The 13289-nt window shown below is 40.0% G+C and overlaps 1 protein-coding gene across 2 annotated transcripts in view; it reads left to right on the top strand.

Moving 5' to 3' along the window:
* XYLT1 (xylosyltransferase 1) overlaps nucleotides 1-13289 on the top strand; it is a 151198-nt gene that overhangs the window by 121744 nt on the left and 16165 nt on the right. For both annotated transcript variants that reach the window (XM_088148124.1, XM_088148122.1), the window contains exons 6-8: nucleotides 1813-1893; nucleotides 8888-9104; nucleotides 12002-12178. In XM_088148124.1, coding sequence (XP_088004250.1) covers nucleotides 1813-1893; nucleotides 8888-9104; nucleotides 12002-12178 — 475 coding nt within the window. The remainder of the gene's footprint in view (nucleotides 1-1812; nucleotides 1894-8887; nucleotides 9105-12001; nucleotides 12179-13289) is intronic.

Here is a 13289-nt window from a genome sequence, read left to right as displayed (position 1 = left end):
CTTACAGATCCCCAGGCCTACACCCATGGAAATCTGGGGTACTAATCTGGTTTCCTGCGACTCATGAAAAGGGCAGCATGAACCCTCCAGTAGGCCTAAGCACTATTTTAAAAACAGATAGAGGGGAAGTCTCCCCCAAACCCTAAGAAGATACCCCCCAATTCCAGCCATATATGTGACCTTCCCATTTTGTCCCATCACTCCTACTTAATTCAGTTGTTATTCTCTTCCCCACCTCCAAAGCAAATATTAAATGTGCTTTCCGGCTACCAAAAATCGTCTGTCCCTGGTTGACAGGGTTGTCTAACTTTTGCTCAGAGTTGATGGTTCTTCATGCATCATTGCAAACTAACGATCTCCTTCCGTTTAATTCCAGGCTGAGCTTGCATACAAGGGAGATTGACAGGAAAATAGTTGAGCCTATCTCTGTTGGCTAGCGAAGTGCTTCCCGTTCTACTCTCCCACCCCCATGAGGATCCCGTAAGCGTCCTTCCCCAACCTCACACTCTTCCAAGAGTTTTGGATTACAGCTCCCTTCAGCCCTACCCCGCTTGACCAGCGACCAGGGATAATGGGAGTTGTGGTTAAAAATAACTGGTGACTTTTAATTTTAACACACCCCTGTGTTTACCATAATTTGATTCCAGCTGTTGTATTGGACCCCAGAATGAACTTAGACTTCAGTGGTCTTGCAGGAAGGGGGGGGGATTTAGAATTTTTTAAAACATGGTTGAGATCTAGAAGGAATTTTAAAAAAGCAGGTTACTTCTCCAAACCTTACCACCCCCCTGAAGTATTCTGTTATCTCCTTCTTGGCAACGAATCTCTCTGCACATATATCTGAGTTCACTTTGAGCAGGAAGGATATTATTCCTTTCCGCTGTTGTTTTCTCTCCACAAGGTTGATGAAGACAGGGAGAATGCAAAGTTGATTTCAAATTCTAGGAAGGTAGCACAAACAGTGGGTGGAAGCAGACGAGAACGGGAGAGAGGGGGAGGCTTCTGACATCTTAAAGGGTAACAGATTTATTGTGGCATAAAGTTTCATGGATGTGACAGTAAATCTGCTACTCGTAATGGGCTGCAAGAATTTCCTTTGTGTGTGGAGTTTAAAAGATTCTTAAGTCTGCTTCCCCCCCCCCCCCCCCCTGCCCCTTCCAAGTGCTCTGAAGGGACATGATGAATTTCACACATGGATTTTTTTCGCGCTTGATGTGTGTTTCACACTTGTGTTTCGGCTTTGTAAAAGGCCACAAGTTGATCAGATGGAGGCCGTTTCATTTCTGAAATGAGAAAGCCCCTCCACTGTATTTCAGATTCGAAATTAATGTTGATATTAATGTGAAACACTAGGAAGATGAAATGTAAATCTGTTTGTCTAAATCTTGAATGAGTTTCCCCAATTCATTCATGGGAATCTTTCACTAACATAAACATTCGCAGTCAAGTGGGAAGAGGTGATTTTTAAGATCTGATTGAATATTAAAACCAACATGGTTTTAGTATTTCCATGGAAGTATGAGGATCCCCCAGGACAGTGTTGTCCAAACTTGGCCACTTTAAGATGAGTGGACTTCAACTCCCAGAATTCCCCAGCCAGCCATGCTGGCTGGGGAATTCTAGGAGTTGAAGTCCACTCATCTTAAAGTGGCCAAGTTTGGACAACACTGCCCTAGGACGATCTTTATTTGAAGTTGCTGATTAGGCAAATGGGTATATGCAAATCCAAATTATCATTTCTTCTGACAGCATTACTGATGATCAGGGCTAATGTTAATCTTTTTTCATATTCTTTCCCCAAATGTTTCACAGGACAAATGACCAGCTTGTCGCATTCCTGTCAAGGTACCGCAACATGAACTTCTTGAAGTCGCATGGAAGAGACAACGCAAGGTGATGGCCTCTCTCTTCTGTATCTTGATGAGATAATGAACAAAAGATGTGATGTTATTTGTCGGGGGGGGGGGTTTCTGGGAACGGCAAAAAAGAAGCTGGGTTGGATTAACCAATCCCATAGGAAGGAAATGGAAAAATTCTTTGGTTGGGATCTGACTCATCTGATCATTGATCCTCAAACTGAGAAAATAAATACAAGGAGAAGGTGCACATATTTCAGCAGCAGATGAAGTTCAGCCTAAGAAGCTAACCCTGTTTGTGACCACAACAATGTAGATGAATTAAATCTGCTTATTAATTTAGTGATAAGGTGCACTAATGTGCCATTTGGCCTCTCTTCTGCAGAATAATTGTTTGTGGCTTTAATAGATGGTCTCCCTCCAGAATACATAAACAGTTAATTACATCTCAGAACATTGCTGGATAGATGAATGCCCTTACTTTCCATAGCAATTTATGTATTATTCAGAATCACTTATCTTTTCTTTAAAAGTTTTATATAAAGGGATTTTAGGGTTCGGTTTGGTTTTTTTAAGGTTCATTGCAAGCACAACGGAAACAGCACAATTAAAATAAAAGGTGCCCACCAGGAGTTGTGAAGCTCCAGAAATGTACCCCATTTTACAAATCAGGAGGCACATTCTGCTGTTTTTGAAAGGGAAATGGCTAAGTGAAAGGAAAATGTGCCTTGGTATAAAACAACAAACCATCTTCTTTGGCCAAAATATTAAGTCTGCTCTAGTTGGAAAATGAGTAAGTCTACGTAAGCAGAAATTATTTTCATCTTCTGGTTGTTGAATATACAGGCCAGTAGGAGAAATGACAGCTTCTAACTGACCCAAATATATTGTGGCAAACTCAGAATCAAAGAGCAGAAGAGACCTTCAAGGTCATCAGCCAAAATCTCTAGCTTGGGTGGGCAATTTTAATCAGCATAATTCTTTGTTCTTGCTTAATAGGGCAGGTATCATCCTATTCCTCCATGGCCAAACCTTACAAGAGTTAATGGAGTTCTCATGATTTTTTTCCATGAGGGTTTTGTTTTGTTTTTAAATCAACCTCCCCCACCCACTGTAACATCTGGCTTTTTAGCACTTCTGAAACAGGACATCTGAGAAGAGGCTTCTGGGTGACAAATACTTTACAAAGCACCACAGGCTGAAAAACACAGCATTGCTCCTGACTGCCAGAAAGGGTAATGGGGGTGAAACAGCCTCCATCACCATCAGTGGGGAGATGACCCAACTGCTAGGAATGAAATAGTTTGCAAACTCTGAAAACAAGTGTATACTCAGAGCCCCAGACCTGGCACAGATTTCATAACAGCTTCAGAAAGCACTGATGCTTATAGTTTTTATATTACTTCCCTTCCATGGGTGGCCAGAGGGGCAAGTAACATCACAAACATCATGACACCATCATGGCTTCTATTGGACCCCTGTGCTCCCATCCCACTCCACATCTTCCATAAGTTTCCTTCTCTCCATCTTTCCTGTCATGATTGGAAAATCAAAACTATTTTCTACTCAGAGGAGGGCAGAGGTTCATCCCCACGGTCTGGACCAGCTTTTGTGTTCCTTCAAAGTTGGACCCAATGTTGGACTCTCTACTTGGACACAAAAATATGTCCCTGTATGAAATGTTTACACTATATAGAAAAGGTTCGTATTATATGCCCTTTTAACTCTGCTTTTCTGTGCTCCTTGTATCCAAGGAGATGTTTGCAGAGTGCTCAGTACAATTAGGATGTTAACATGAAAATGTAGACATTTGCATTTATATTGCGAATATTTTGAATTGATTGTCATACAGAATGGGCTTTTGTAAAGATTAGGGCTGTGCAAAGCTTTGCAGGGAAACATCACTTGTGATCAAGCATCCCTTGGAAGCTGCCTCATGAAGGAACACCCCTCCCCACTCTGCAACATGGGTCAGATGAGGGGAGTCAAGAACTGAACAACCGAATTTGGAGAAATGCAGCATCCCACAAAAAATGTAGTCCCACTTTGCAAAGTAGCATGGAGAGTGTGCAGATGTCACACTGGGTGATTGCAAAATGGTTCATGTCAAAATTCCCAGCAAATTAATTTCTTGAGCCTCTTCACACACCCCACCAGTCTTGGTTTTAATTGTATTTCCAAGTAATTCCTCGAAAGTTGGGATGTGCAGCACTTCAGATCCAGAGCCAGACAAGGGTTTTGGAGTGGGTGTGGGCATGTACATCACACCTATCATCACCTTCTTAAAGAACCTCCATCTTCTTCTGCACTCAAGTAGTAACCACACAACAGGGTGCTTTGGAACAGGCAGGGGTATGCTGTTGATACCTCCTGAACTCAAGTGTATATTTTCCTGGGCTCACCCAACTACTGTGATCGGCACAGGAGAAGATGTAGCTTTGCTAAGGAGGTATCAGTAGGTGCAGCTTGGACATCCCTGCCTGAAAACAGGTTTTCACATCCCTATGGGAAAGAAATGTCTCAAGCTTCAAAAGGCTCCAGTGGGTTTCATCCTTCATGGCTCCATCCTTCTGGCTTGAGGCCAGGTTACTTACAGGATCACCTCTCCCCAGTGGTGTCTACTCATCCTGTTAGATCTGCCAGGAGAGGCATGCTCCTTGTCCTGTCCACCAGAGAGTTCCATCTGGCAGGATCCAGGAAGAGACCCTTTTCTGCTGTGGCACCCACCCTCTGGAATATCATCCCCCCTGAGATTAGGCTTGCCCCAATTCTGCTGGCCTTTTGCAAGGCATTAAAACTTGGCTTTGCCATCTAGCCTGGAGCCCTGGTAGGAGGGGTAAGCCCATTTTATGATTGATCTGAATGTGAGATGTTGTGAATGTTCTGTGTGATTGATGTGGTCTTTTCAAAACATTGGGTGCTTTATACTGTTTTTCATTTGTTTTCATTGTTAGCCACTCAGAATCACGTATATGAGTTGGGCAGCCGTATAAATTTACCGAATGAATAAATAAATCCTGGCCATCAGCTAGCTGCACCCTGTGCTTCCTTCAGGATGTAGAATATAGAAATCTCCTTTATCCCATATCAGTCTCCTAATTTATCATTTTTCAAGTTAATGAAAATGGAAGCAACTCCAAATAAGTGGCAAGTGGACCATGCATGCTTCAGTAACAATTTGGAAGCTGCACTATAGCCATTTCCCCGTTGGTCCACCCTGACTGGCATTCCCTCTTCCCAGTTTCAACCAGGAGGTCATCCCAACCTTACATGGAAAGGCTGAGGACCAAACCTGCCATCTTCAGCCTGCAAAGCAGATGCTGGGCTGTGGAGCTCCAGGAGTTAATCATCCCACTAGCCTGAATTGGCATTGCCAGTAAATGCCTGTATATTATTGTAACAATGAATTACCCATTTAGTGCCCAGAACTACTGCATATTTGCATAAAGCACAGTTTATTCTCCCTGCAGCCAAATATTTTAGCCTTTTGGTCCTATGAGCATTCGTGTTCTCTCCAGCATTTGGTGGCATTACATGGAGTTGACTTCCTCGCCTCCCTCACCCTATCTCTCATTGGGAATTTCACCCTGCTTCTCATGTTGGCTTGAGTATGATGGTTCCTTGAAATGCATTTGGCTGCAGACATCATGCTTATTTCGTTTGGAAAGCAGAATGTGATAATTGCAGGAGTGATGTAGCTCTTGAAATATTAGCACGTTTTAGGGAAAAAAGGAGGTGAAGATGAAGACGAATGCAAAAGCCTTTAGAAATATATCTACTGTACAGAGAGTATTCCATTACTCTGTGTTCTCTGATATAAAAGCACCTGGTTTGCTGTAATAAAACAATAAACCCTTTCTTGCTTGTACTTTTCACCATGTCTTTCTTGACTCTTCTGAATTCTACTCAGTTTAATGAATGCATTTTTGAAGTTGCTGCTAAAAGGAAAAATGGATCTGCTAAGAAAATGGAGTGAAAAGGATTGGCTGTCCTGTTGGAAAATAAATTAAGTTTGGATTGTGTTTAAAATCTAAATGTTCCTTCTTGGAACACTGGATGAGATTCTTAGCTAAGGTCAGAAGCTTATTTCTGGATCTGTCACGTCAGCCATTCTTGACTTGGGTGTCCTCCAGCTGGTTGGAAAATTCTGGGAGCTGAAGTCCCTACATTTGGAGGGCACTCGGATCGAGGAAGATTCGTATAAGTGCTGGTTTGAACTTCTTGAAACTTTCTCCAACTTGTAGATGTATTAGAATTTATTAATCATTTGACTCCTTAGAATGAATTCAATGTTAAGATAGCAATATTCTGTCTTCTACACCAGCAGAATATTAAGATCCATGGTTTTATTCTACTGTATTCTTTCCATGCATAAAGGAGCTGCTACCTTAGACCACATCCTTGGATATCTAATCATGACTTGTTTTGACTAGAGCAGTTGGCAGTATGTTAGACATGAAAATCAACATGCCTACTTCTGCTGTTAATGCAGAAACTCTTAGATGTGCCTTTTGGGATGAATTGCATTCTCTGCAACCTGGTTCAAATATTATGCTAAACCGTGGTGCATTGAATAACCCTTCACAACATGCTAACCCACAATTCAAATTTTGCAAGCTATATTAATATATAAACTAAGAGGTCATATTATGGCTTAATGAGACATATGAACCCAACTTGGTTAGCTGGTTTGAACCCCCTGCAGCTGGCAAGGGACATGCTCCCATTCTTGGTAGAATAAACTCTGAAATGCAGATTTTCAGTTGCCAGTAATACCCCTATCAGAGTAACGCAGCTCCAAACTTGGCATCCATTTAGAACAAAACAACTTTAGTAGTTCAAGGCCCTGATTTTAACAGAGCTCAGAAGTTATAAATATTCTGAATAAACACATGACATGTCAGTTGTGAAATGGAGTGTGTGATACTCTGAACCTGTTTTAAAATTCATTGCTCTGCGAAAAGAAGGGCTGCCGTGTTTACATCTGGAAAATTACAGATGAATCCCCCCTGGTAACTTGTGGGAAGGTGGAAGGCTTAAACTAAATAAGAGATCTCCTCAAACTATTCTGGAATTTTATGTATTTATTTTCATAGCCAATATGGTTCTTTGGAGGCTGTACTGAAAGAGGATTTAACTTCCTTGCTAAATAATGACTACTATTTTTTGAAGAAGCCTATCGTCCCCATCCTGAAACAGAGGTTTCCATTAATTCATGCTAGGCTGGCAGAAGGAAGCTGGGTATGGAGGTCCAACCTTTCTGAAGGAAACCGGATTCAGGAAGGCTATGGTTAAACAGCACATTTTGTAGCACTGGCACAACTTTTGCTTCGTGAACCATGTGACTCTGCAAACATATGTTAAAGGGAACAGTGACAACCCATTTGTTTAGAAAAGGCTCCCAACAAATCTGTTTGTTGTTAAGGAGAATGAAGCAGGGGATATGAGGCCATCTTTCGGCCTTCGCAATGTCACTTAGACGTCATTGTAACAAATTCTATTGATTAATGTCAGAAGATGAATATTTAATAGCTGGTAGTCAAAGCTGAGACAGTAATTTCTTTGTCCTGCTCCTTTCACTGGAAGGACTTACCGGAGATCGAATTTTAGCTTCTCCTTCTTTAGGTTTTTTTTTTTTATTCTTTTTCAGATTTTTCCAAGTTGCAGTCAGCAGTAATTAGCTTTGTGGGTGATTTTTATTCACTTTGAGTGGAAACCAAGCAAACCCTCTGAGATGGCTCCACATTCTTGTAACTGTATAAAGCAGGCATGAAAATATAAGACCCTTCCCTTCACATCAGTGGATTGTTCCTATAAATCATCTGAACCTACAATATAATCATGTATTTTTAAAACACTTCTTAACCTAAAACTTAAGTTTTTAACTTAGACTTTAAAAAAAACATTAAAGAATGAGAACGTTAGGTGAATCTGTGGACCACTCTTTCATTGCATAACAAAAACCCCTTTTCTTAAAGAGATATATATATATAATGCATTCAAAGTAAAGTAACCCCCCATGGGTTCCATTTCTTTCTGTCCTCCCACCCCCCAAAATAAAAATCAATGATATAAACCTCCATAGCCATAAATATTTGATTCTGCATAGAATTGACTCAATATTGTACGTGGAGATTCTAGAACCTCTGCATTAAAATTGCAAAGCTTTTCCATTATCCTTTGTAATTGAATGTGAAATTAGAATCTTGTTGATAGTTGTTTTAAAAAGATAACTCCTTTTTTTTTTAACTCACTTTTGTCTCCTCAATTCCTTAATGTGCCAACAGGTTTTGAGTGTCTAGGTTGGGTTGGGTTTAATTAGATCCATAATGGGGTTTAGTATCTTACTTGCCTTCCTTGGTTTTAAAAAGAAGTCTATTTAAAAATCAGGCTGTTAATTGTCCAGACAGAAAAGTTTCAGAAGTTCGCTCTTCTCTCCCTCTGTTTTATAACCCAGCCATTCCTATTCACTCATGTCCTCCTTTTTCTCCATGGTAAACCATCTTTCCTATGTTGTGTCTATTATTTTGCCACTGGAAACATGTCTTAAAATGTATTGACAGTGCAGGTTGGAAGACTTTCCATTAGTTTAATTCCTAGATTCATTTCTTTAAATCTATGTCTTTAAACAATTTACATGACCACCCATCTCACAAAAGGGACTCTGGACAGTGTCCACGCATTAAAAACACAATTTAACAGCAACCATTAACATCTGAGGTTGCCAGCAAAACCCAATATTAACCAGCATGACATTAATTCACAATAAATCTCAAGTGGGCCCATAGTTTTCTAGACAAGAGCAATATTCTACTGCTCGGGGATTGGCACAATTTGGGGATTAGAAATATTTTTAAAATAAAGAAATGAGAAGAGTTACCATCTTGTCCTTCAAGGAAGCAAAATGTCTTTGGTTGACCTTGGTGTGATTACTTTCTCCCTATTTATCCTGTTTAACAAGTTTCCTTTCCTTCTCTTCCTTTCATGGTAAGATACACTTCCTAAGCATTCCTTTTTTCTTCATTATCCAGATTTATTAGGAAACAAGGCCTTGATAGGCTGTTTCTGGAATGTGATACCCACATGTGGCGACTTGGGGATCGGAAAATTCCAGAAGGAATCACTGTAGATGGTGGTTCAGACTGGTTTCTGCTAAACAGGAAGTTTGTGGAATACATCATATTTTCAACTGATGACTTGGTGACAAAGATGAAAAGGTTCTATTCCTTTACTCTGCTTCCTGCTGAGGTGAGTAAACTTACAGCCTTCTCAACAAGAATACCATCAAATAGCCAAGCAAGATTCCATATCCTGCATCACATCTCCCAAGTGTCCAATACCATGGCTTATTCTCCTTTGAAGATGTCCGATCTTATAAAGTTTTGTTTGCTTGTTAATGTATTGAAAATGCTTTCACCTACTTCTCTGCTCTAAAATACTGAAATGATACTAAAACAAGGACCAAGTGACACCATATTCTTCTTCTCTGCTGTTGTGGCTTCTTAGCAGTTGAAAAATGGCAATATTTTGGCAAGGTCAAGGAGGTCCTTGAGAACATGCCATCTTTGGGGTTTCTGTGAGTTTACCTAACCAAGAGGTTAGACCTTGTGAATTCCCGGAACCTGGTTTTATGAGCTCCACAATCATTGTTCGGTCATGCTGTCTCCTGCAGTGACCGTACAGTCTTTCCTTGGAGTGACCAAGATAATTCCTCATCCTGGGCATTGAATTTTTAAGAGCAGAACACAAGAGTTAGATAATTATATATTCCCCTCTCCACACTTACAGAGAACATCTTCTATTTGAAAGTGTTCTCTCTCTCAACGATTGTCGGGTCTGTGGTTGAAGATTATAATCATTCTTATCCTTACGAACAATTCTAACTTTGCACATGTGGTGTGCAACTGGGAGCTCCCCAGCTGCTGCTGACCTGGAACAGCTAGCATCCCCATCCAGCTTGGCAAGGGTTATTGGAATTCATAGTTAAGCACACGTAAATGTTTTGATAATCCATGTGCCCTTTTGTCTTGGAAAAGTGGGTTCTGCTGTGTTTCTCCCTCCTCTTCCTCCTCCTCCCCCTCCTCCTCCTCAATGTGTAAATGCCACTATGCCCTACGGGGCCACACCATTACCTGGGATTTCAAAACGTTAAAATTGCAGGGATCTAATTAAAAATGGAAAAGAAAAAAAAAAAACAGCTTCCCTTCCAGATCAGAGTTCCTGTCTGCCTTCAAACAGCAAATAGTGGCGTAAGCATTTTGGAAATAATTGCAGGAGACAGCTTGTCCTTGGGAGGGGGTGGGGGGCAAGTGGCATAATTCAGCATGAGATCATTATAAACATATTAGAGCTTCCAAGTAAAGCAACGATGGTGTTAGTCGATGTTTTGATTTTGTTTTGTTTTGGAGTTGGGGGGCTTATTGGGGGTTTGTTTTTATAGTATTTCTTGAAAATGATTTTGTTAGCGGATTGATCTGGCCTGCTGCACGGCTTTGGGAAATTCATCAGCAGAAACAAACCTTGACTGTAGCAGAGTGGAGAAAAAAGGAGCCAAGCTGGAATAAAATGTGTATCCTCTGTTTCCTGCTCCTTTTTAGTGTTAATATCGCAAAGCGTATTTCAAAATACAGAGCTCAGAACTGTCATAGCTCTCCTGAGCTACAGTGGAATTTTTTTTTTATTGAGTACATTGGTTCTACAGTTTTGTTCAATGCTTTTGTTTTAACCTTTTAATCTTTAGTTTCCCTTCAGGGGAAAAAAAATCCAAAAGAATCAGTTCTCTTTCAAATGCACTGCATCAATAAAAGCCTGACAACAGGAGTCCTCAAGCTTTGAGTCAGGGACCCCCAGGTGGGGGGCAGGAGGGGCACAAAGACCTTGGAGAGGGGTCAAATATTTTTAAAACCCAATCAAGTTTGTAAAACTCACCCTGGGCTTTGCTGCTTGCTTTTGCTGCACAACCAGTTGCAGGATTACAACATTTGAGACCTCCTGTGACAGAGAGATTAAAATGTAATGGTTAAAAGTAAGAGGGATATTTTTTTTTCATGCCCAACGCGATCCCTAACAAAACTGTTAGTTTATCCATCCAACAACTGAGTGATTTTACCAGCAACAGAAGATTAAAGCATATTAAGGGTTAGAGAAAGAGAGAGAAAGCAGAAAAGAAGTTTGATTACTGATAACTTCTACCGCTTTAGACAGAATGGGTTAATTTGAACATCTTTTGATGAAAAGCTCCACAATCCAGAGACTTGTCAGTGAGATATCCACATATCTCCACCACTCTCTGAAGATGGTAAAAGCTGAGACTGTAACTAAGGAATAGGATATCCACCTAGGTCTGAAAGACTGTGAAGAGCTGTTATCAACAATACTTAGTTGAGTAATTTCACTGATACACTTAACAGGATCTCTGGCAACCTGATTTTTCACATTCCTTCATTCTGTCAAGATTTACAGAACAATACTCACAATTTGCCAGTTTTCCTCTTCAAATCAGCTATGGCAGTAAGTTAGGAGTATGTTAGAAAGGGAGAAGTAAGCAACCAGCGTAAAGTCATCCAGTAAAGTTTTGTCAGGATTTGAACTGAAAACCTAAGAACATGCTGTGATACTCTGTCGTTATTATTACTTATGGATACTAGAACAGATATTTTGCCCACCCAATATTTTGTACTTTGAGAAGAAGGGATTCTGCAGAGTTTCCTAGAAGTTTCTAAAATCGTTTTTTGGTGTTGTTGAGGTCCTGGAGATGCCTGGGGCTAATGCTCAGACTGTATTAATTATCATATATTTATTTAATGTAGTTTCCTTTACCAAATGTAGGCACCTCGAAGTAGATCATATTTTCCATCCCGAGCATGCTGTTAACCACCGTGCTACAGAACCAATCTAAGGCCAATGGCGAAGCTGATATAGTAGACTAGCGTTTCTCAGCCTTGGGCACTTTAAGATGGGTGGACTTCCAGCCTGGCTGGGGAATCCTGGGAGTTGAAGTCCACCCATCTTAAAGTACCCAAGGTTGAAAAACACTGTAGTAGACTCAGCTATTTAGGCCAGGGTGTGTTGGTTCCTATCTCAAGAAACCTTGACTTCCCATGCCAGCTCACTCTATCAAAACTCTGGAATTTTTTTTTTCACAGTCTTTCTTCCACACTGTCTTGGAAAACAGTCCTCATTGTGAGTCCATGGTAGACAATAACCTGCGTATCACGAACTGGAACCGAAAGCTGGGGTGCAAATGTCAGTACAAGAATATTGTGGATTGGTGTGGTTGTTCTCCCAATGACTTCAAGCCATCTGATTTTCACCGGTTCCAGGTGAGTTGTGGCCTGAATGGGTCCTCCTTCACAGAAGTGCAAGGCCAGATCTTTCTTTCTTTCTTTCTTTCTTTCTTTCTTTCTTTCTTTCTTTCTTTCTTTCTTTCTTTCTTTCTTTCTTTCTTTCTTTCTTTCTTTTTCTTTCTTTCTTTCTTTCTTTCTTTTTCTTTTTATTTATATATATATAAATATATATAAATATATATATGTCTGTGTGTGTGTAATGTATAATTTTTATTAAGAAGGTTTTCAACAAAATTTAAAAAGTACAAATTTTAAGTTGAAAGTAAGAAGAATAAAGAAAAGTGATAAGTGAAGAAGAAATAAAAAGAGAGAAATAGAAAAGAAATAAAGAAAGGTTACAAAGAAGTAGCTTCCGATCTTCTTAACAGTGGTTATAAATGCATTTATATTTTACCCTCTCTAAGGTTATATCATAATTTCCTTCTTTTCATAATCTATCCTTTCTAATCATCAAATCCAAAAATCACAAGTTCATTTTTTTTCTTTTTTAAGCAAAAAGTCCATAAAGGGTTTCCAGTCACTAATAAATGTAGTAGTTGATCTTGTAGTAGTTGGCCTTTCTCTAAACAAATTAATTTTGCCGTCTCTTCCATCATCTTCACCAATCATTCCTCCATTGTGAGTATTTCAAAGTCTTTCCATTAAGGGCAAGGCCAGATCTTGAAAAAAAATGTTGCTGCGAGTTGAGCTAGACAGATCTAGTCAAGTATTCCCTGGAATATTCCATTTTTCTCCCAGAATGCACCAATCTGGCAGTTCTGGGGACAATTGGCCATTGTCCTGAAGTGATTCTTTTGGAACAAGGGAAGTGATTTACCAGGTTCCATTTGAGGTCTGGCCCTGAAAACAATGAGCTGAATAACCTGTTTTCTTTGTTCACACAATTAAACTAAAAAAAATGAATGAAACTTACTTCTTTAATGTGAAGCCTGTGCTTGTTTTTTGCTCTACAAATACTCAGTTCTGGGCCGAACTTCAGATAAGCACACACGGATTTCATCTTCAGCTGAAATAAGATGATTTCTGTCTTTGCTTTTGATGCTTGTTAAATAAGAAAAACCTTGCTCACACATGTAAGAAGTTGAAA

This window comes from Python bivittatus, unplaced genomic scaffold (assembly GCF_059951505.1).
Source record: "Python bivittatus isolate LINGU-HERP-01145 unplaced genomic scaffold, Pbiv_v1 ctg000560_np1212, whole genome shotgun sequence".
NCBI classification, from domain to species: Eukaryota; Metazoa; Chordata; class Lepidosauria; order Squamata; family Pythonidae; genus Python; species Python bivittatus.
Note: the sequence above shows the minus strand (reverse complement) of the source record. Positions and strands in the feature narration are given on the sequence as shown.